Below are 25,157 nucleotides of genomic sequence, written 5' to 3'. Positions count from 1 at the left end.
CCAACACTTTAATGAGGAAAATCCAGTTACACAAGAAAATTAGTCTTGGGAAAACTTGGCACCAATGAAGATCAATCAGAGATCATCTACAGTAAGTAAAATAACACAATAATAAAACAGTAAATGTACTGTGAATGATTTCCAAACAGCACCAGAGATAAAACGTGGAAAATGATGAATTAGTTAGAATTTCTGTAGAATATTAACAGACATGAAAACAAAAGTGGAATATGCTGTTCTTGAGAATATCCCAGGAATATACAGTACTGTGCAAAAGTCTTAGGCCACCACCAGCTTTGTTATTTTAGCAACGTTTTAATGACCATCCATATTTTTTTGTCTTTATTGTGATACAACAACAACAACAAAAAATAAAATACAATAAAAATACAGGAAATATGTACACAAAATGTAAAAAAAACCCTAAAAACAAATCAGAACAAAATATCATCTATAAGCAAAAATCAGTGTGACCTCCTGGACTTCTTCCTTTTTCTCAAAGAAGAAAATTTGACAGACTTTTCATCAGATTTTGAAAGAGTCCTTTTCCGTAGAGAGCCAAGTTCCTGCTATTGCTATTGTAAGGGGAGGTCACTACTTGCCACTTTAGCCTATAGAAGTCATTTTTCCTCCCTGATTTTTTTTTTTTTTTTTTTTTTTTTTTTTTTAATTCTGCATACAAATTTCCTGTATTTTCTGGTTATATTCTAATAAAGAGACTGATAAATAATTAGATTTGGTCATTATACCATTGCTAAAACAACATTTAATGGTGGCCTAAGACTTTTGCACAGTACTGAATATTATTAAGCACATCAAACAAAACTTATCTTTCAAAAGGTTTAACATGCACCTTTCTTTTGTATCTTGGATCATGAATTTTGTTTGCTTTTTGATCGTTCCATTTCTCTTTCTATGTTAACCATACCATGGTTAACATGTCTGATCTTTGCCAGCACTTTTCATTCAATAAGATAAGGAGGTGTAAAGCTAGTCATGGATTATGTACATTTGGACCAGAAAATTCCCTAAAGTCATAATGAGCAGTTTCTTAGCATATCCCAATTCAGAGTATGGTTCACATTCTCTCTTACTGTACCACTGGACGGATATCTGCTAGAGACACAATAAATCCAGTCAGTTAGGCCAAGAATTGTTTCTTCTTTCTTTTTCTACATTATAATGATTTTGACACATGTATACAATGTTTCCCTATAGAAACGAAGTGATACAGTTGTTTGTAAGTAATGCAGAGAGTCGAGTAAAGCAGGTTTGAATGACTTACTTTTGCTTTCACACACAAGTTTTAACCCTTAAAAACTCATTGTCGTCATATAAGTAGATCATTGCCTGCAGCTGCTTCACTGGCCCTCATTCAGTGTAATCCATATTTGTGAGGTCATTATCTCCTGCTGTTTTTATATTCCATCACCAATTACTCAGGGTCCGTAATCCTGTTTTTGACACAGATCATTTCACATCAGGCTGCACCTGTTCATTCAGCACTGGATTCGTTGAACACGTTATAATGAAGCGGAGTAATTTATTTAGGATTTTAAAGCTAACAAGGATATCTACGTTGTTTAAACGGTAAGGCTTTTAATTTGGATGTATTATTCTAAAGTAGGCTTTACATTGAGAAATGGTCCACCTGTGAATAATTTGATCATAAATAAGCCTTAATTCTCTTTCTAGCGGGTGTCACAGGAATATCTGCAATTTGTATATCTCAGCGCAGACATTAAAAACACCTTCAGACATAAATTTTAACGCTGTTTGAATCCAAGGCCATAATTACAGGCAGGAAGGGGATCTGCACGAGGAATGATGGGCCTCTTTGTGCTGAAGTGTCCTCAGTGTGCCTCTACTTCCACTGAGGTGTTTGTGCTGACAAAAGAGAGCGGAAGAGAAAGAGCACATTTTCTTAATTAAATAACACCGCTCCAAAGCCATCCTCATCAAAATGTCTGTCTCAATCAATAATTCACACCAATAGTGATTCCTTAAGTGTCTTTTTGACAGTGAAAGTTCATGTTTTTATTTAATTTCAGCATTTTCACAGTGTATAAATTATTTGTTATACCTTTTTTTATTTGATATAAGTAATTTAAAATAATATTTCATTCTTTTGAAATGTTTATTTACATTAAATTGCTTTATATTATTTATATTTATGAATAATTCACAAAGATATATAAAACTCTGTTTGGTTATTTGTTATCCTGCTGTTCAGCTTAAGAATATTAGCATAATATTTGTCACTTTGGTTAACACTTATTTTCTGAATCATCTTCGTCTGCTGAAGAAAGCCTTTATTCATTCCAGATCTGACGTCTTCTCCCAGAGGAAGCCTTCACTCACCCATTATCTATCTGCCGATTTTTACTGTTGACTTTGATCAATATGCCTCATTAACATTAAAGCAAGCCTGTCGTCTGCTCATTTTATTTATTTATTCTATCATACCAATGAATGTTGTGCTGACTGTCTGGCTCTCTTTTTTCAAGGAAGAAACTTGTTTATGGCAAGATTCTTGTTTCTTGTTTATGGAAGTCTCTTATGCTCACAAAGGTTGCATTTATTTTATTGAAAAAAAGTGAAAACTAATATTGTGAAGTATCATTTTAATAGAAAAAAAAATGACAGGTGAAAAATAGTGCTAACATGCTATACTATATACTTTTTCTTCAAAAGACTTCAATTTTTAGAGATTATACTTGTATTTCATCTATAACAACATTTAGTTATACGTACTTGCTCATTTGAGTTTTATCTTTTGCTTTTATTATTGTTCTGAAAATAAATCCTTTAATTTTACAAATGTTATTTTTAAGTTATTTATTTTTATAAGATTTTATTATCATTTTGTTATTACTTAAATTCATCTCTGAAATCATCTTTGACTGACTAGATTACCTCGTACCAGAGTCACATTTCCAAAAAAAAAGGCACAACAATTAACACAAACAATCTTTTCAATGTTTGTCAAAGCATGTACATTCAGTGTAGACCCTTACAATTTTTTCCACAAATTCTTATGGAGAGCCGCTTTCAACAATGGGTCCAGTGGAAGAAAAGGCACTGCTGCACAGGGACTGAAACTAGAGTAAACTAGTTGTTGGGAAACAACATCTATGATGTTGATGACAGATTCACAGGCAGACATGATAAATTCCAAACATTTCTCAAGCTCTTAGATCCTACTGTGGTCTAAGTTAGACCATGAGAACCATTGTACATGTGGTCCTGAACACCACAATATCTATCTATCTATCTATCTATCTATCTATCTATCTATCTATCTATCTATCTATCTATCTATCTATCTATCTATCTATCTATCTATCTATCTATCTATCTATCTATCTATCTATCTATCTATCTATCGTTAAATAGGTATTTAACTTTGGCTAAGTATTAGTAGTACAAGTTGATTTGTTGTTTAATGTTGAAAAATATATATTTGCCAGTATGTTGTTTTGGTATCAGAAATTTAGTGTCAGGAGACAAAATGTGCCATAAATAGTAAAAAAAAAAAAGTAATAAAAAAAAAAAAAAAAAAATATATATATATATATATATATATATATATATATATATATATATATATATATATATATATATATATATATATATGATGCACATATATTTCTAATAAAACATATGCACAGTACTTTAATGCATATAGCTTATCCCTTTCTGCATTTTGATTCTCCTTTCATAATGTACTTTGTCCTGACCCATACACTTTGGCAAATAAACACACCAAAGCCCGTGCAAACTTAAATAAACATAGTTTTATTGGCTTTATTGCATTGCAAAATCAATCCAGGCATTTTAATATGAAAGGAGTAAATCACTTGTCTGAAGCAAACAGAAATAGAAAAAAATACAAGAGGCAAAGGAAAGGGAATCAATTTTCACACATTAGAACTATTGTCTTATTAAGAAATGGATGACAAAAAGCTTCAAGGTCATCTCTAAAGAAACTTTTAGACTGCATAAAATGAGTCTTCTATTCAGCAAATGCATTAAATCCTTATTCATTATATAATATTTATATAAAATATATCTAAAAATATTTAATTTTTTACAGCAGGCCTGAATTTGCCTGAATTTCTTCACAGACACATTTGTTGGAATTAAAGGAATTGCCTTGCAGGAATTTTGGATACTATAAATAAGTGGATACAGAGGGGATATATCAGTAATGCTGATTTATATTTACCAAACCTGACGAAAGAGCTTTTACAAAGAGATTTAATTCAAGGAATTATCCAGTAATGAAGTCATTTAAGAGTGTGCTATAAAAGTGTATGTACGTATTTAGCTGCTTATTGATTCAGACAGATGCATGCTAGCACCTTTCTTTTGATTGTGCATCCGAGAACTAGTAAAATCACAAAGTAAAAACCTTTGCTGACGTAACTTAACCCTCAGTGCTTTAAAAAAAAAAGTACTGCTATAATTGCTACAATAATCTTCATTACACTGTTCATAAGCTATATGATTTATAGATATATTTTCACAAAAAAAATCTAAATTTAATTAAAAACAAAAGTCTTGATATGTAATTTATATATAAACATACATTCAAATACCTGAATATCAGATGTCTAATACAAGACCTCCAAAGTAAACAAATGTTTCCATCTAATTTAATTTACCGAAAAGCCTTTATTTACCCCTTCCCTCATTACCCAGATTCATGTTTAATACTCTAAGGACTACTACAGCTTTTAATCACAGGTTTACTGAGCCTGGCAGACCTTTCCCAATCTACCAGAGTAGGTTTTCACTGCTCAAAAACATCAATACTGTCTTTTTGGTGTGGGTGTTCACATTAGTTGCGTTTCAATGAGCCGTATCCCCTGAGCCTCACAACGGCCCCCAAAGAGCAGATTCTGGGCCAGTTTTCCCCGAATAGAATCCAAACATTTACATTTTTAAAACATACTTCCACAATGATCCCAGATCAGCTCTACAGAGTCACTCCCATTAAACATTTTTGATTTCACTTCAGTTTTATTTATAATCATGACATAGAGCCTATATTTTTTGAAAGCCATCTTGGTATGAGTGTTTAGCAAAGAGCGACAGAGGATTTCAGCAGAACGATAGTGATGATATATTCGTGCTCTATATGAGGCAGATTGTGGTTGCTAGTATCTGAGCAAAGGCAGTATTAGAATAGTTTCAATGGTTCTTGAGGACTGGCCTTCATCTGAATCAAAGCACATTCAACTCTGCCAGTTATCATTGACCTTCTGACATCGATCAATGTCTGTGCAAGAAAGTTGTATTTGATTTTCGAAGTGCAGATGTGCAATGGAATTGATTTCTTTCTTTCTCAAGTACAAGCACATAAGATGTTTTTCTCATTGCTTCTAACAATGTGCCAAACAATTGTTCATACATGTTTCTATCAAGCATTTCTCAGAAAATTCACAGAACCTTCAGAACAGATCTTGTTATTGTGTGTCTTTTTTGTTGTTTGAAAACTAGATCACAAAATGATCTAAAATAATAAAATAAAAAAGCTTTCACCTGGGCTCCGCTTAAAGGAGACTCGGGTCTCATTTATTTTCAGACTGATTTCTTTTATTCTTTCAAAATGTGGGAATAAGAACTTCATCACTTATCATTGAACAAGATTAGCAATGAACTTGAAATGTATTGAGAGTGATTCAAACCCTCGTAATGACAGATCATAATGTTTTACAATATTTAATTTAGTCAGTCTATAGACTGATCTACTAAATATTTATTTATTTACATTTATACTATCATTCAGAAGTTGGATGTTGGTAAGAAATTGAAATGTTTTTGAAATTAGTCTGTATACAGTAAAAATAATAACGTTGTGTCATTGCTTACAATTTCATATTTGAGCTATACCCTCAATTTCCAGTTTTACTAATATCGATCTACACATAGAGTAACTTTAAAACATAGCCTTCAACATAGACAAATGTATTTAGTAGGGATGCACGATACCCTTTTTTAAGGACCGAGTACGAGTACTGATACCTTTTCTTTGGTAGGCTACTCGTCGATACCGATACATGTATTAATTTCTTATTAATTATTTTTTTTTATTTTATTTATTTATTTGGTGATTTTTCCAAGCACAACACAGTGAGACTGTATGACAGCTTCTTTGTTATTACTTTAATGAAAAAAGTAATAATTTTTATGTGCTTGTCACAAACTTAAAACTTAAAAATTTCACAGTGTCCAATAACTTTCAAAGGATTATATAGCCTACAATTATATATAATTGTTATTTACAAACAATACAACAAATACTATAGAGATACAAATTAAATAAACTTTTTTTTCCAGATTTATTTACCATGTATACATTTATTTAACATCTTTTATTGTTTTATTAACATTAATGACAAATATTTAATTAGGCTGCAGTAGCTAGCTACCTTTAAGACCAAATCCATGGATACTGACACATATCCTGTTTTCACCCAAATGTTTACGTCGACTGAAGCCATAACCGACTGTATTTACGTGAGATACTCCACACCATGGACATTTTGACAACTCTGAGAGAACTTTGATCGCGCGCAAGAAAGAGAGAGAGCGCGTGCGCGAGAGAGAGCGCTTCTGGGCGATTCCGCCTATCCCGTCTTCACTAATCCATAACAAATTGTGATTTATAGCATGCAGTTCGCAATGTGTGTATTGTCAGTCATCATTAATTGTGAAATATTTCCACACCCCCGAGGCTGACATTGTTTCTGCTGCTGCCGTCGGTGTGTCTGTGCACGGATAATTCTGTCAGTTACGTCACGTGAGGTATCGGTCTTTGGTATCGGGGGTATTTTTATGAGTACGAGTACATGAAGTCAAGTACATGAGCTTGGTATCGGTGCATCCCTAGTATTTAGTATGATTATTTAACCATGTAAAACAGCAATGACCCACATAAGAATGGAAGCAGCTGACTGGAGTAAGCATAAGAAAAGTTCCGCTGGACTCGAGATTGGTGTGTATCTTTCATTAGCATTTGCTCCGGCTCTCGACCCGTCTTGCTTCATACCACCTTAATGTTAACTTAAAACTTTAAAACATTAGCTTATCCAAGAACATGGTTTCTGCCCAATTCCGTTCCATTGGCTGTGGAGGTGAAGATGACAACTCCCATGAGTCCATGCTCATTCACGGCATCATCAAACTACGCCTTTGTTTTGAATAAGCAACCTCTAGTAGCGAAAATGACATGTGCGTTTAAAGGGTTAGTTCACCCAAAAATGAAAATTCTGTCATTTATTACTCACCCTCATGCCGTTCCACACCCGTAAGACCTTCGTTAATCTTCGGAACACAAATTAAGATATTTTAGTTGAAATCCGATGGCTCTGTGAGGCATAGGGAGCAATGTCACTTCCTCTCTCAAGATCCATAAAGGTACTAAAAACATATTTAAATCGGTTCATGTGAGTACAGTGGTTCAATATAAACATTATAAAGTGATGAGAATATTTTTGGTGTGCCAAAAAAACCAAAATAACAACTTATTTAGTGATGGCCGATTTCAAAACACTGCATGAAGCTTCGGAGCACAAATGAATCAGTGTATCGAATCATGATTCAGATCACGTGTCAAACTGCCAACGGCTGAAATCACGTGACTTTGGTGCTCCGAACAGCAGATTCGATATACTGATTCATTTGTGCTCCGATGCTTCCTGAAGCAGTGTTTTGAAATCGGCCATCACTAAATAAGTTATTTTGTTTTTTTTAGGCGCTCCAAAAATATTCTCGTCATATGTACTGTTAAATGTGGTTAAAGTTACCACATTTATGTTTCATCATGTTTCTTAATGTATTCACAGAGACCAGAGCCATGTCGTTATTTTCATTTTTAACCCAAAAACACTCGTCTGTATAATTCATAAACACATCTTCATTCTTGTGTGTAGCTTTAGCCCCGTTAGCCTGCAGCACTATCAGACTCATTCAGAATCAAATGTTAGCAAACATCCACAAAATATATGCCATACTTACGTGATCTGATATACTGCATCACGAACAGTTTGTAAAGATCCATTTTGAGAGTTATATTGTGAACTTCAGTATTGTTTATGCAATGTTTATTGAAGTCGCGAGCTTGGGGGAGCACGAGCATTTAAAGGTGTACACACCCCAAATCAGAGCATTTTTAATGCCACCCCAAAATAGGCAGTTAAAATGTGGTATAATAAAAAAAATCTATGGGGTATTTTGAGCTGAAATTTCACAGACACATTCTGGGGACACCTTAGACTTATATTACATCTTGTAAAATGTCAATTCTAGGGCACCTTTAAGGCTTGCCAAAAAACGGCCACTGCACTGTTATGATTGGCTAACGTTATTGCATAGGAAAGCATATCAGCGATCCAGCACAGCTGACTGCTTCATCTTTCAACAAAGGTTTCTTTGTGAACTCTCCATTGCATTCAGCCTCGTATACAAAACAATCTGCAGTCAAATTCTCCAAATAAACATATTCTCAGACGCGATCTGAAATGCCATTAAAAATAAACCCATCCACTTGTTTCTGGTGCTGGAATCCTTCTGAAGTCTCTACAGAGATCTGGACACGTCCAAGCAAACGTTCCTTTACTCTTCCATTTGTCCTCTTGTCGACAGATTCAATCGCATGGAGTAAATTGAATGCGCATCTATCCAGTATAGACAGCATCAGTGATTATAATGGCTTTCATTTGTTTTTGACGTGATGCTCACATCCGATGTGTAAGCAAGTGTCAGTAGTTAAATGACTGAACATAAGTTTAATTATAAAACGGTTAGTTCCTGTCCTTGATTCTGATTGGTCAATAGCTGTTCACTATAAAACACGGCTATGATCGCTTTACCCGATGGTTCTGTGTGTCACTACACAATGCCCTTAGCAATGTAAACTGTATGTTCTCAATTGATATTGTTCATTGAAGCTTACTGTATTATCTAGAAGAGTATTGTGAGAGAGATATCGAGTGAGCGAGTTGCATTCAGATTTAGCATTTTCCTTCAGGTCAGTACTGTGTTCATAATAAAAAAATCCAATGTATTATTTTGAAATTAATACTTTTATTCAGTATATATAGACACTAATACATAAAATCTTACTGACCCCATTTTTTGAATGGAAGTGTATTTAATAAATATTAAGTTCTTCATTAAATGTAAATTGATGTAAACTGAATCAGACTGATGACTACACTGCAGACTAACTGGACAATCAGTCATTTACTTTCATTTCCCTCAGTGCTCATTCATCTACTGCTGGACCTGCTCCCAGAAAACCTGTCTAAAGAGATGTGCTGATTTCTGCTGTTTACTTAATCTTGAATGTGGGTCATTAAAAAATTAGGTGGGAAAAAAAACTCCTGTCTGTCCTGTTTTTGTTTCTAAGCAGCACAATCAATTTAACAGCACGACGTGCTCTGAACCTCTGCTCTGTTGCAACTTTTCTCTCTCTCTCTCTCTCCTCACACCTTCTCAGTGCCACTGTTTAACTACATTCCTCCCACCTCCACAGTCCAAACATCTCCAGTCACACAAGTCTGTTAACGGCCGACTATTCATCACAGCCCCTCTAAATAAACAGCTGAGGTGTTTGAGAGATGGCCACTCACTGCTGGAGGAAAGTAACTCCAATTACTAACATTCGGTGATTGTGTTTTCCTTTATTTTTCCTCATGGATATATTCACAAATCACAATCCCTTCATGTGTGCAAAATATTCGCCTTCAGTTCAAAATGAATCACTTTTATGCTTTTTACTATTGTATGGTTTATTGAAGTCCTTCTACCCAAGGTTGTCTCTTTAGCAACAGATTTGTGAATTGAGAGCTGAATGTTACGCTGTTAATAACTGCTTATAATACAAAAAAACTGCATGAATTAAATTGATTAAAAGATAGCACAATGCCTATACAATGGCAAAAATGTAGGTATACTATAAATTCAACTAACATTAAAAACAAAACTTCCTTTTTAGCACTTGTGTCAAAATTTAGCATTAAATCCTTGCGGCTTCCCAGCTGCCACACCTCAATGGTCAGTACTGGGTGGTGGAAGAGTTTGAAGCAAGGCTATTTATCCTTGGTGTTAAGTTACACACAATGTCTGTTAGTCTTCTCACAAATATCAGACTGGCATCAGCTCTCTCTCCCTCCCACACATCTCTGCCTGCCCTCCCTTTGAAGTCAGGATGATTGACACGAAGGGTTGCCCCTTGCCCAATAAAGATTGGGTCACCAGTAGTGGATGGCCGCAGATGGCATATCTCTCATAATCCGGTGTGTGGATCTTTCTCTGTACTCTAAGCCACCATGGCAGCGCAGCTGAACACAGGACATAAAGCTGTCATAGCAGAGTGTTGTCATAAATTTGCAGATTTACCCATTACAGAAGCAGGGCGTGAAATAATTTAAATGCTTCAGAATGTAGGCAATGTTCGAAATAAAGCTGTATCTCTGCGAGGGGAGGTTTCACCACCCTTAGTCAATACGACAGGTGTTTTTATCATAAACATATATATAGTACACTTAAAGACTTAAAAAATGCTGTGCTATTAAACTTTGTATTCATCAAAGGGTCCTAAAAGATGGATCCACATTTAAATCAGGTATCAAATCAACAAAGAATGATTTCTGAAGGATCATGTGACACTGAAGACTGGAGTAATGGCTTCTGAAAATTCAGCTTTGCCATCACATGAATAAATTACATTTTAAAATATAATATAGGAAACAGTTATTTTAAATTGTAATAATATTTCACAATATTATTGTGTCACTGTATTTTTAATCGAATAAATGCAGCCCAGGTGAGCATAAAAGTCTTTTTTTTTTTTTTTATTAAAAAATCTTACTGAGAACGCTGAACTTTTAAAGGTGCGTAATTTTACAGTGTGTTAAATTTTAGCAGGATCTAGCGGCGAGGTTGCGATTTACAATACAGAGAAGCTACGATGGCCAACACAGGACAAAGATGTCATCGCCTGAGACAGCAGAGAGTAGCCAATCAAGCAAACGCACTATGTAGAGCAGTTTGTCCATTTAGGGCTAGTGTAGAAACATGCCAACGCAAAATGTCGACTTAACATGTAAGGGGACCCTGTAGATAGAAATGGCCCATTCTAAGGTAATAAAAACATAATGGTTCATTATGTAAGGTCTTTATACACCACTGAAAACAGTTATTATATCGCATTTCTGTCAATAGATCCTCCTAAAATGTACACATTGCACCTTTAAGCAGTAGTATACAGCTTATTCGTTTTTTTTATGTTTATGATAGAAAAGAAAAGAAAAAAATCATAAAAACAGCAGTCTATAACAAGAAATAATAGATATTAATAATACCTCCTTTTCTCTGAGATAATAGAGGAAAAATGCACCAGAGACTGTCCTGTGCTGAAGCAATGTGTCGTCAGGTATTTTCACTGTACTATACACTAGTGCAAAAAACAACACAAAATTGACACCATTTAGTGAAATGTATTCTTAGTAGTTCCCCTCAGAAAAAAACTGCTGAAGTGCTGATGCCTTGAGGATGCAGGAACAGAAATAGATCCTCATTAAAAAACTCACAATGGAGCATTTGATGGGACTTCCCCATTACATGGACTGTCAAATTGGTACTGTGACAGTTTGGCCACAGCCTTCAAAAACATCAAAGCTTGATATCCAAATGACTAGAAGGAGTGGTTTAGAATATGTGATTGAGATGACAAAGAAGGAAAATGGTTTGCGTTGAACACAAAGTAACACAGCTGATGGTTTCAAGAGGCTTGTGTCCGGCTGGTCTCTCTTTGGCGTTTCTGAGCCTTTATGGAATGTGTAGCCAAAACTCTTCTGCAATAAAAATGTGTAACTGAATACACTGCCTAATCCAGCCAGGACAATCAAAAGCATACATCAATTGATTCCACAGTCAATTCCCACTCATGTCACAGCATGATCTTATGGGACAGAGTCTGGAAGCAAGAAAAGACAGGACATATTTAAGGGCACCCCCTCAAAATTGTAAGACGGTTGTACTTCACTAGGAGAAATATGTCAAATATGTGAGGTAAAGTTTAAACAGCTTTCTCATGTTGGATTATATTTTGAGGTTGTGCTGTTTGGTGCTTTTACATAGATTACAGATGTTAGATGGATTATGGGTGGTCTTGTGGGAGGTGAGTGGGAGGGGTAATTTAATGTGACAGTCCTAAAAAGAGCATCAGTTAGGGCAATATTTATATATATATATATATACATACTGTTGTTTGTTCTACATACTGTCATTATAACATGACTACTTTTAATGTATAGTATAAAATAATGTCAGAATAGCAACAGTGAATATCATGTCAATTCTGCATATAGCAATGCTCACAATGGAACCTGCCATTTAACAACCTGTTTTATCATTTTCAGAAAAAATGTACACAGTAAAACAAACAAAATGACAAATCATGAATTATGACACAAAACAGCAAAAATGTAAAAAGTAACATACAAACGTGTAAATACTGTAATTAACAAAAGGGAGTTTTTGTTTTGGATGTCAGAATTGACAATATATAAAATAAAATAAATAATGAATTATGAAACAGAAAAGACCTACACAATGACATACAACATTTCATTTTTTTTTTTTTGTAAACATGCAGGCTATATTATAAATATATCAATATCAGATATAAGATTCTAGTCTGAATGTAGTTCAGTGTGGTTTTATTCTGGTCATTTGCCTCATAACTGTAACAAAATGTGTCAGAAGAATTCACACACAAAAAAAATCAAAAGGATTTTGAATATACAAAATCACTAGCAGAGAAAACATCTGGTCTGAGCAATTATACTTAACATAATTAGACTTAACATTATTTAGTACGACAACTAGCCTCGATCTCTTTTATACGCCCTATTCTTTCTTTAATTTATTCACAAACATGAGCAGTACTAAAATCTGAACAGCTGATGCTCGTTTGTATCAAATCACTTTGTTGCAGTTGATTCTTTATAAAAATCGATTTACCACGCCCTTATAAAGCACAATTGGTTTGCGTAGAGCCAATCAGAAGCCCCTGATTGACCCGCCCGTCCCGACCACAAACCACCATGCTATCTGGAGATCCGGCACAAGGTCCCCAGAGTTCATCTGTGCGCACGAGACCCCATAAAACAACCTTTACTGTCTCTGCAGTTGGGGTTTTCTCTCAACAGGACAAAGACATGAAAGCATGATAATGGATGACTCATTCAAAATCGCGAGATTAATTTTGACAAACAGTAAAACTAATGACACACTGAAACTAGCATGATTCCACATAAGGAGTGAATGCTGAAGATTTCAGAGAGGAGGAGGTGTGGGAATGGAGTGATTACATGTTGAGAGAATGGCGTATCACAACTTTATACCGGCCAGTCCCACTGACTTCACCATTAGTTCGATGCTGGGACAACAGTCACAGTTTTTTCCTGTTGGATACGGGAAACAGCAGTTTACGAACGTCCTCCATAACTCTGTTCGTCTGGCACTCAAAGAAGGCGCTTCTCCCGCGCACCCCTCTGTGGATACGAGGGACCTCGGACTGGCACCTGAGGATGACCCCGTGGTTCACCTGGAAGGCAAGGACCTGTGGGGGCAGTTTCACAAATGCGGCACGGAGATGGTCATAACAAAGTCTGGAAGGTAAGAAAAAATCTTGAAAACAACTAGGCTCCCGGTGGAGTGTGTTTTGAAAGTGCGCTTTGACGAGCTATTCCTGTGTACGCTGTTTATTTCTGGCGCCACTATGAAGCCTATTCTGAACTGGAAAACCGGGAACGTTCTCAGAACTTTGACTAACGTTCTGGCAAGATTCTCTCAAAGTTATCAACACAGTAACAGTTTAATAGAATGTCCGTTCAAAGTTATCTGGCCCTTAATGGTGTTCTCAAAACGATACAAAAACTAGTCGTTTTAAACGTTCAGAGAATATTCAGAAATGACGTATAGTCTGAACATCAACACAACGTTCTTCAAAGATGTTTTTCTTAGATGAGTGAGTCACAAGTCTTTTGCTTCTTTTAGGCGCATGTTTCCAGCATTTAAAGTGCGCTGCAGCGGCTTTGACAGGAAGGCGAGGTACATCTTGCTGATGGACATAGTCGCGGCTGATGACTTCAGATACAAGTTTCACAACTCCCGTTGGCTGGTCGCTGGAAAGGCCGATCCAGAAATGCCCAAACGAATGTACATCCACCCAGACAGTCCTGCTACCGGGGAGCAATGGATGTCCAAAGCTGTGACCTTTCATAAACTCAAACTGACGAACAACATATCTGACAAACATGGATTTGTGAGTATTTATCGTAGCCTATAGGCCTATATGCGATTAATAATTTTATAGACCACTTTTATTGTAAATTTCACCTTACACTCATTCTTTAGTTAATGTAAAGCAAGTGTAAAATGCAAAATGCGTTATGAACCTTAAACAAGTTGCATGTTTCACACAGCTCATTATTATTATTTTGTCTAATTTTGTGCCTCTTTAATATGCTTGAATCGAACAGAAATGTTTTAAGTTATTGTTTAAACATATGATTTTGTTTTGCAGACTATTTTAAACTCCATGCACAAATATCAGCCGAGGTTTCATATCGTTCGAGCCAACGACATCCTCAAACTTCCTTACAGCACTTTCAAAACATACGTGTTTCCTGAGACTGAGTTTATCGCTGTGACTGCATACCAAAACGAAAAGGTGACCGCAGGCTATTGATTCAAATGTTTATGAAACCACACATTTCCCTATTAAAGTTGAAAACAAATTTCACAACACTTAAGAAGCATCTTAATTAACACGTTAACCTTACCTTTACAGATAACTCAGCTGAAAATCGATAATAATCCATTTGCAAAAGGATTCCGCGATACCGGAAATGGGAGACGAGAGAAAAGGTCAGGGTTTTTTTTTTCTTTTCTTAAATATGCCTATTAATTTCTATTTTAAAATTTAATATTTCGCATTTTCATTTATTTCCAGAACACATTATATAGGCCTATTATCAGCCTATACTGAAGTGAAAAGTTAAACTGAATTATATATATATATATATATATTTTTTTTTTTTTTTTTTTTTGCATTAATGACAGCAGCACTTGAGCTGTATGAAAACAACTTTGTAACCTGATGATTATGTTCTCCAGCATGATTTGAGAATGATTCACATAGGATCTTTGACCTTTGGAACAAAGGAGTTCACACGATCAATGTCACAAATGTAGGCCTACTTATTATTTGATTAGTGCTGAATCTTTCATCTTCATGTCATGTGTCTTTGTTTTTAATTTCTCATAAAATTTTTTTTTTTTTTTTTTTTTTTTTTTTTTGCCAGGTTTTAATTACATTTTCAATGTGGACTTATGAAGAGCACTGTCTGAAAAGAGTCATTCTAATATCCACTGACATGAATATTTTTCAATACTTAGGAAACAGATGTTGCATCAAAAGTGCGACGTGGAAGCGAAAAAAGCCAATGTGTTCACAGACGACTCCCCTTTTGACCAAAGTTCATCAAATTGTTTAATTCAAGAAACTAATGTCGTTACATCAACTTCAACAGGTATTCAGCTGTAATAAAAAAATAAAAAAAAAAATATATATATATATATATATATATATATATATATATATATATATATATATATATATATATATATATATATATATATATATATATATATATATATATAATATGCATGCATGTGGTCAAGCAATTTTAAATGTAATCAAATTAATTACATAATTTGGCGGTTAATTAATCGAATTAACCGCACGTTAAGTCTGGCTGAGAAATTACCCTTTAAAAGATAGTCATTAATGTGTTGAATGTGAAAAGCATCAAATAAAAAATGGTTTGTGTATGTGCTTTTTATCATTTATTTTATTTTTTTAATATTTGTATTCCTAACACACGTATGTATTCTACAGATATGAATGATAGCGACATTGATGGATATGGAGACGAGAAGGAAAGCAAAGAAGATGAGAATCTGACAATTTCTCAAGATGAGCAAAATTCCAGAGAAATCTCTACATCAGTGCTACAATCCAAGGACTGTTCAAAAGAGAAGATCCAAGGAGATTGGAAGATGGAGGTCAACAACAAGGAAAAGCATAGTGAGAAGGAGGGTACTGAACATTTACCCTTTGTTAAAAGACATGCTGAACAATCCAAGTTTGCAGTTGATGTGACTGATGTTTCTCTGAAGGGTTTGCTCGCTCAGCCCTATTACATCCCCACTCCAGGCCTAATTAATTCGCTGTGTGTGCCGGCACAAGTCTTGTCAAATTTATGTCAATTTAACTATGTTGGAACACTTCCACTTTTGGCATCTGAAGCAACTGGTCCTTGGTTATCTGGAAGGTCAAATGAAGGGGAGGGTCAAAGTTACACCACTTCAGTCTCAACCTCACAACAAAGACTTATTGGCATGCCAGATTTACCACCGAACTTTCAGCAGCACAGAACAAGCTCTCAGGTAGGTCCATAATTCATGATTTAAGCCTAATATTTGGTTGAATATCACTAAAAATAAAAATAAATCTAATAATAAAAATATATAACTTGCATGTACTTATAACAAAAAAACAAACAAACAGTATTTTGTTCTGATTTTCACAGGGTGTGCTGGTCTCTGCACATGGAACTGTCTTGTCTTATCCGCAGAGTTACATGACTACATCTGCTGCCACCTCGTCTGCAGTCTCATACCAGGCTCAACGTCCCCCTTTTCTCAACGTTGGTTACCGATCCCGATGCAGACCATATCCTGTACCAATGTGGGTGCATGGCCGAAAAATGCCACAAACCTCAGTATTTGTACCATATGGTGAAACCGATACAAAGGAGCATGCTGGTATTACAACTCATGGATCAACTGAGTTTAGATCAAAATCTAATGAGGATCAAAACTCAACCTGTCGGGATCTCTAGAAATGACTGTACAGGAACAACAACAAATTTGGCAAGCTGTATGTGCATTAAGTCTATGGTATGTAGCAACTGAAGGTCTGGATTAAAAAAAATAATATATACTATTTATTCTTTAGTCTTTATCTGCTGTGTAAATGTGTGAAATGCATAAAATACATGAAGTTGCAGAGCAACCATTAAATTTGTGTTTTCCCCTTTATTTGCTTTGCTTTCATTATTATTATTTTTTTTAAACTGCACTATAGCAAATTTAAAACTATAGGGTCTGGTTTCACAGAAAAGTCTTAAGCCAGTATAAGGCCTTAGTTAAATTCGGCCATTTAAGTAGCTTTTATAAATGTGCCTTAGGAAAAATAAAGTTCAGTGCTTCCAGGTTCTACGTCAGAACGGCGGCTCCTGCGTTAGCATCATGTGAACGCGTAGCTGCTCACGTGAACGGGGTCGACCAATACTGAGCCGCTGTTCTGACGTAGAACCTGGACGCGCTGAACGTAAACACTGTAGGAGAATGACACAGAAGAGAAGATATTGTTGAATAAGGTTTTTTTTTTTTTTTTTTGCACACAAAGTATTCTTGTAAAATTTGAACCACTGCAGTCACATGGACTTTTTTTTTTTTTTTTTTTTTTTTTTTTGGACCTTGAAAGTGGTGGTTAAATTGTCTAAGGAAGGGTCCTATACCTCTTGGATTTTATCAAAAATGTCTTAATTTGTGCATGGAAGATGAATGAAGGTCTTACGGGTTTGGAATGACATGAGGGTGAGAAAATAATGATAGAAATTTCATTTTGGGGTGAACTAAGGCTTTAATAATTTTAAGAACATTTACATACAGTCTCAAACCTTTAGTTTTCATGAGAGCAAAAAAAAACCATTCTGTACCTCTGATTGCACATCTTAATTTCACCACAAGAGGTCATCCGTGACCCGTTTGATGGAGCGAGATCTGCTGGTCTACTGGTTGCCTCAGCTCCGGGTGGAGGTAGGGGGTCTTAATATGTTCATACATAACCAGTGGTGGACGAAGTACACAAATCAAGTACTTGAGTAAAAGTACAGATACATATAATAAAATATTACTCAAGTGAAAGTATTTAGTGCTCCTTTTCAATTTTACTTGAGTGAAAGTACAAAAGTACTTGATTTTTAATGTACTTAAGTAAAAAAGTAATTGATGAATGTTTATTTTGTAAATTTATATAGGCCGCTTATATAATTTAATTTAATTTAATTTAATATTATATTATATATTTTATATAATCCTATTGCTCAAAATAATTATGAATGATTATGAATTGTCAAAGAGCCAGCACTAGTCAGTATGGATGGAAGATTAGTGGATGCAGATACATAATATGTATGGTGACAAACAATATAAAAACAGACGAAACATATAGGGCTAAATACATAACATTTAAAAAAAATTGCAGCAGTGGGAAAGATGAATATGCATGTGTTATTTTTATTTGTGTTAGAGTTGCACGATTCTGGATAAAATGAGAATAAAGGTTTCTTTTTGTTTCTTTTTTATTCTTGTTTGTTTGTTCCAAATAGAAATCATGCTTCTCCCACGATTCTGAATATACAGCTAAACAAAATAGCCTATAATAATTTACTAGAGGACAACATATTAATTGCTGCAGACTATTTAATTTAATTTAATTATTTAAAAAACGGGTTTGAATGAATAATTCAATAACTCGCTCATAACTACTTCACTTGTTTCATTAGTGGATTAAACAATGTTTTTGAACAAATCTTTTGAATGAATCATTCAATGTCAAATACATTTTAACAGTCACTTGTCGCCTCCTAGTGCCGTAACGATGTAATTGATACAACCGTTATTTGAAGCACCAAGTTAGATTTAAAATTTGATTTGATCTGTTTGAATCGAGATCGCGATCTGTAGACACATTGATGTGGACGTGTCAGTGGGATTAAACAGATCGCCCTTTACAAAAGATTTAGTTCAAAAACAACTGACAGTTGTGACCTAAATATGATTTTCAGTTACAATAATTAATCCTAAAATTCAACATTAGTAGGCTGACTTACTTTTCACCATCAGACATGTACGCACTCAGAGGATCCCCCAGTTCTTGGCTAATTTTCAGATTTGTAAATTCATTCACTGGAGAGTCACTCTGAACGGATCATTGAATCAGTAAGTTGTTGACTCGAGAACAGCTGCAATACAATCAGTCCAATTCGCGAATGAATTGTTGATGTGATTTGTGAACCGCTTTAATAGGATGATTGAAAAGAATCAGTTAGTGCACGAAACGTCTCTGAGCATGTGACGATTTCTTCCATTTAAAATAATGAGTAACGACATGTTTTATGAAATGTAGTGGAGTAAAAAGTACGATCTTATGCTTTGGAATGTAGTGAAGTAAAAGTAAAAGTTGCTAAAAATAAAAATACTCAAGTAAAGTACAGATACTTGAAAAATGTACTTAAGTACTGTAACGAAGTAAAAATACTTAGTTACTGTCCACCACTATACATAACATACATATAGCCTACATATACATATATGTAATACTATAATAATAATAATGTGATACGTATTAAGATACATTACATTTATAATATTCTTTCTAATTAAAATAGTCTGAATACAATAGATATTGGCCGAATGTGCACACAGAATTAAAATACTACTATTCATCCATAAAATCTATTTTACAAAAACAACTACAACGTAATGGCGTTATCCAGTCAAGCAACTTCTTGGAAAAAAAAAAAAGCTGACATGCTAATCTCAAATTGTTTCCCATTAATACATGATGGTGAACTTTACTCATATTTATTTAGCAGCGAAATACTATTTATTTATAGTATATCGATGTTTTTCTTGATATAAATAATACTGAAAATAAATATGAAATGACGTAACGCCACACAAAACAGCGTCATCACAATGCGCCGCTTAGTTTGTCTACTGTACAGCTCAGTTTTAGCTTGTGTTCACTAGTAGCAGTATAATATGGTACATTTTCGGTCACAGTACGATACATAAGTCGCATATTATTAAATAATACCGCCAGTAATATGTTGACTGGCATTTACATATGCAACTGGCAAAACCAGCGCTAGGTAACTTAACTGCTGTCTCTTTCATTAGCTGAAAGATCCTTTAGCCGTTCAGCTCAACTGTTGTTCAGATATCATGCCGCAGATTTCAGTCAACTATATTTTACTATGCGGCCAGTTCTTGTTGCTCTTTACAGTGCTGCTTTTACAGTGTCTGGACGGGATTCACTCGCAAAACTCAACCGAGTCACCCGGAAACAGTGTAACGACCAGCAAAACAGTTCTGTTCAGCGAACAACCAGGAGAAAATGTGACGCAGAGTGTTATACCTACTGAAACATCAAATCACACGGAGCAGTTCGAGTACAGCCCTCCATCACCTGTCGTCCTCTGTCGATACCTGTAAGTAAACACCTCATCTTTCTGAAGCACGCGGCCTGTTTTGTGTACACAACAACAACAACGACGACGACTTACAATTCAGTGGGCGCTGGCATAGTCTATATATGAAGATAATTTGTGGTTATCTCATTTAGACCAGAGGAATTCATATTCTGCCAAGATCCAGTCGATCACGGAGGAAATGTCTCTGCCTTTCAGGAGCTGGGCTATGGCTGTGTAAAGGCAAGTACATTTTTATTGGAAAGATATAATGAGCCTCGTGTTCAGTGGCATGAAAAACGCGTTCTTTTTCTCTTTTTTTTCTATAAATAAATTAATAACAGCTAAAAAGGTTTACAGTTTACATTTTCTTGTAGTTTGGCGGTCAAGTGTACAAAGATGTGAACCATACCCAGGTGTTATGCACGGCACTGGATGGCATAGAGTGCGCTGGACCACGGGAGTTTCTCAGAGGCAATGAGCCATGCATCAAGTACGTGAATCCCAATATAACAGGGTTCCATCATTTCCATAATACAGGGTTCCATTTTATATATATATATATATATATATATATATATCAATGGATGCTGCCTTATAGGGTCCTTTTACTTGTCATTATCCTTAAGAGGTGGGCAGAGTTAGTGTAAATAGCTTTTGCTAACAAAATGGGCTATTTGCTAATATTTAATATAATAAAATTATGTACATGATTAACTTAAAATTTTGGGATATATTTATATAGGATACAGCTATAAAATATTTCATCAGCTAGTTATTGCTCTTGTGTAGAGTAAAACTTGCTTGTTGCTAGCCATAGAAATGTTTGTTTTGTGAGTAGTGTTCTTTTGAGTCAGTAATGAATCACTAAAATAGTTCACAAAATGATTCATTAGCAAACTGGTCTGAATCAAAAGGTAATGGAAAATTTAATTTGTCATAAACATTGGAACCCTGATAATTAGTTTTACTGATCATTCATTTCACATATTTAAAGAAAATATCACTTACATGCAGGGCCGTGCACAGACCTTTTTGAGGGGCATGTGCTGAAACTGAAAAAGGGCACCCCCCATACCCCCCCTCCAAATAAATAACACAAAATAATAGTCTCAAAAGCTTTATATTTATTCACTATTAATGACAGTAATATTTATATATATATATATAATTATATATATATATATATATATATATATATATATATATATATGGTTTCAGGGCTTCTTTAAAAATAATTACAACAGCAATCTTCTGTGACCCATGTGCTTGAAGATGTTTATGACTTCACTGTGATCCAGGGATGTCCCTCTCAACACATTATTACACACACATTACATTCTGCATGATAAAATATAAAGAAGCACAGTGACCTGACGATTCTGTAATGTTTTTTAGTTACTACAACATTACTGTGTTTATACATATTTATACTGTTTACACGTGTTTATACTGTGTATTTACTATGTTTATATATGTGAAGACGAGAGGGGAGTATACAATACTAGATTAAAAAAATTATCTAGCGAGCAAATACATATTAACATCATAAACATTAACCATACTGTGTGACCATATATAATATGATTAAATGTTAATGAATTAAGTGTATCAGCAGATAGCCATCATAAATCAAAGAAGAAATTCCTTAGAAATATATTTTACCTAGCTGACGAGGATCATTCGCTTTGTGTCAAACTCAAATAGTTACGCCGGGTTTTTGACCAACGAATATGTGCAAAATAAAAACGTTAAAACGATGGCATCACATTAGTACCTGCTACGTCATCATCAATAGGTTATGAGCGCTCCATTTTTGGCCAAAATCACAATTTATAAAAGATTTAATACTACTGTAATGTATGCACAGGCTATTTGTAGGCTATTGGCTATGACTAACTTAGAAGGCAAATGCTAGCCCCCTCCCTCTCTCTCCGCCGCCAGTCTCAGGCCTCAAATGCATAAAATATGAAACTTTATAGACATACTAGTGTTTCTTTCGTAAAGAAAACGTTGTAGCCTACTTATTCAAACAACAAGAGATTTATTTACCGTTGCAAGACGTTCAGCTGCTCTGCTGTGGAACTCCAGTTCGCTGCATTCAGGGGGCGGAGTTAAGAGGTTTGACTGACAGTTTGAGCGGATCCAAAAAGATTTTGTCACAAGCTCTTTTTAATACTTTTATTAGGCTAAATATATTTGTAAATCAGACAGACAGACATAAAGGGTGATCAATACCATTGATTTATTCAAGAAAATAAATAAATAAAATAAAACACCTCCCAAAAAAAAAGTGTAAGGACAAAAAGGGCATGTGCTGTTGTTGAGCCCAACCTGTGCACGTGCCTGCTCACATGAGATGACAGCCAGTTACAGTTACACAGTGTTTCCTATTGTTTGACCTCTGCTTTAAAGGATTAGTTCACTTTGAAATGAAAAGTAGCCCAAGTTTTACTCACCCTCAAGCCATCCTAGGTGTATATAACTTTCTTCTTTCTGATGAACACAATCGCAGAAATACTAATAAATATCCTGACGCATCCGAGCTTTATAATGGCAGTGAATGGGATTCCTTCCACATCCATCCATCATAAATGTGTACTCCACACGGCTCTGGGGGCTTAATAAAGGCCTCCTGAAGGGAAGCGTTTGTGTAAAAAAAAAAAAAAAAAAAAATCCATATTTAAACAAGTTATGAAGTAAAATATCTAACTTCCGCACGAGCCGCCTTCCGTATTCAACGTACGCAGAAAGTGTAAAACTCTTGCAGTTCACAGAGCTTACGCTACGTCCTACACCTTCTCTATTCAACTTATGGAAAAAGTGTAACTGACGGAAGGTGGGATACGGAAGGCGGTCTGGCGGAAGCTACATATTTTACTTCATAACTTGTTTAAATATGGATATTTCTTTACACAAATGCATCACTTTGCTTCAGAAGGCCTTTATTAACCCCCAAAGCCGTGTGGAACACATATTTATGATGGATGGATGTGGATGGAGACACTTTCTTCAGCTCATACTCACTGATCCCATTCACTGCCATTATAAAGCTCCGATGCGTCAGGATATTTATTAATTTTTCTGCGATTATGTTCATCAGAAAGAAGAAAGTCATATACACCTAGGATGGCTTGAGTGTCAGTAAAGCTTGGGCTAATTTTCATTTCAAAGTGAACTAATCCTTTAAGAGAGAGCATTGCATATTTTTTTTTAGTTAATTACCACAAGATGGCAGTGAGGTACTGTAGATTCCTTTCACTGAGAGGATATACATACAGTACTGTGCAAAAGTCTTAGGCCACCATCAGACGTTGTTTTAGCAATGGTATAATGACCATATATAATATTTCTCAGTCTCTTCATTAGAATATAACCAAAAGAATACAGGAAATTTGTATGCAGTACTAAAATATATATATATATATATATATATATATATATATATATATATATATATATATATATATATATATATATATATATAAGGCTTTATTTTCCACTGAAAAATGTTGAAATTGATAGCTTTTAGTTACACTAATATTGAATGTCTATTATTAATTAAAGAGAAAATCAATTTTATAAAGACATCAGTAGCAGTATTAGTATCAGTTATACTAGACTTTTTTCTATATTAATTTGTAGAGTAACTGATATTATTACAATATAAAAATATTAAAAACTCCAATGTTTTTAATCGCGACTAATTACAGAAAAAATGTGCAATTAATTAGTTACTTTTTTTTTTACCGATTGACAGCAGCACTAATACATACAATGTATCTCAAGACTGGCCATCAGTAATTAGATATGGATTCATTCACAAGCTTTACTCTAAACATAAACTTTGAAACTATTCTCATTATTAACTTTAACTGTGGACAGTCTGTTCAGTACATGCATAGCTTACACATGTTAGCGCAATTCTTTTCCTTTTTTTAAGTTATTCAGTCTATTAATGCATTGACATTAATAGTTTGTTTTCTTTTTGATATGTAAGATACACAGGACACTACTTCATCACCACCCTACTGTACTCATTTTTCCTGGGATGTTTTGGCGTTGATCGGTTCTGTCTCGGACACACCGGGACTGCGGTGGGAAAGCTGCTCACCCTGGGTGGCCTTGGCATCTGGTGGTTTGTGGACCTCATTCTCCTGATAACAGGGGGATTGACTCCCAGCGACAGCAGCAACTGGTGCACTTTCTACTGACATAAAGTGGCTGTAACTTTTCACCTTTCTCGTGCTTGCAAGTTATATCGAATACACTGAATGCATGTGGGCTTACATGGGCCTTATTATTTGTAAAATACTGTTCTTCTTGTTTCTTTTGTAAAGTGTTTGTGAAGCAGTGATGTAAATAAATGTCATCATCCAAGAGTAAAACTCTCAGTTTGTATATGAATATTTATGATGATCTGAGCGTAATCTTTATTAAACAAACAACAAAGTTGACTAGGAAGTAAGTTTGGTATTTTCAATACATGCTACACTTCTGTGCATTTATTTCTTTACTGTTGTATGATCTTTCTGAACATGCTATCGGTTACTAAATGATGTTTAAAATCAGTTAAAAAAGTTAAGTTTCCAGAGCCGGATTGCAGACTATGCCGAAACAGCTGCAGAAATGTTACAGACCTTATTTTAGAATGAATACCTACAATGAGCTGTCAACCGACAGATGTTATGAAACAGCTTGCAATTAAAAATACATACAGTAATAGATTCTATTAAACATGCATCCCTT

At 34.8% G+C, this 25,157-nt stretch overlaps 2 protein-coding genes across 2 annotated transcripts; both read left to right on the top strand.

The window, feature by feature from the left end:
- The first annotated feature begins 12,774 nt into the window (after positions 1-12,774).
- On the top strand, positions 12,775-17,177 carry tbx3b (T-box transcription factor 3b). The gene is made up of 7 exons (XM_067407388.1): positions 12,775-13,695; positions 14,077-14,344; positions 14,606-14,752; positions 14,873-14,949; positions 15,481-15,614; positions 15,983-16,533; positions 16,677-17,177. Exons 1-7 carry the CDS (start codon positions 13,400-13,402, stop codon positions 16,986-16,988), a joined length of 1,785 nt encoding a protein of 594 aa, XP_067263489.1. The 5' UTR covers positions 12,775-13,399; the 3' UTR covers positions 16,989-17,177.
- A 2,726-nt stretch (positions 17,178-19,903) lies between these two features.
- On the top strand, positions 19,904-24,853 carry tm2d2 (TM2 domain containing 2). The gene is made up of 4 exons (XM_067407410.1): positions 19,904-20,429; positions 20,564-20,651; positions 20,786-20,901; positions 24,409-24,853. Exons 1-4 carry the CDS (start codon positions 20,164-20,166, stop codon positions 24,620-24,622), a joined length of 684 nt encoding a protein of 227 aa, XP_067263511.1. The 5' UTR covers positions 19,904-20,163; the 3' UTR covers positions 24,623-24,853.
- Positions 24,854-25,157: the final 304 nt, after the last annotated feature.

Source organism: Chanodichthys erythropterus, chromosome 13 (genome assembly GCF_024489055.1).
Source record: "Chanodichthys erythropterus isolate Z2021 chromosome 13, ASM2448905v1, whole genome shotgun sequence".
Taxonomy (NCBI): Eukaryota; Metazoa; Chordata; class Actinopteri; order Cypriniformes; family Xenocyprididae; genus Chanodichthys; species Chanodichthys erythropterus.
This window is presented reverse-complemented; position numbering and strand designations above follow the sequence as displayed.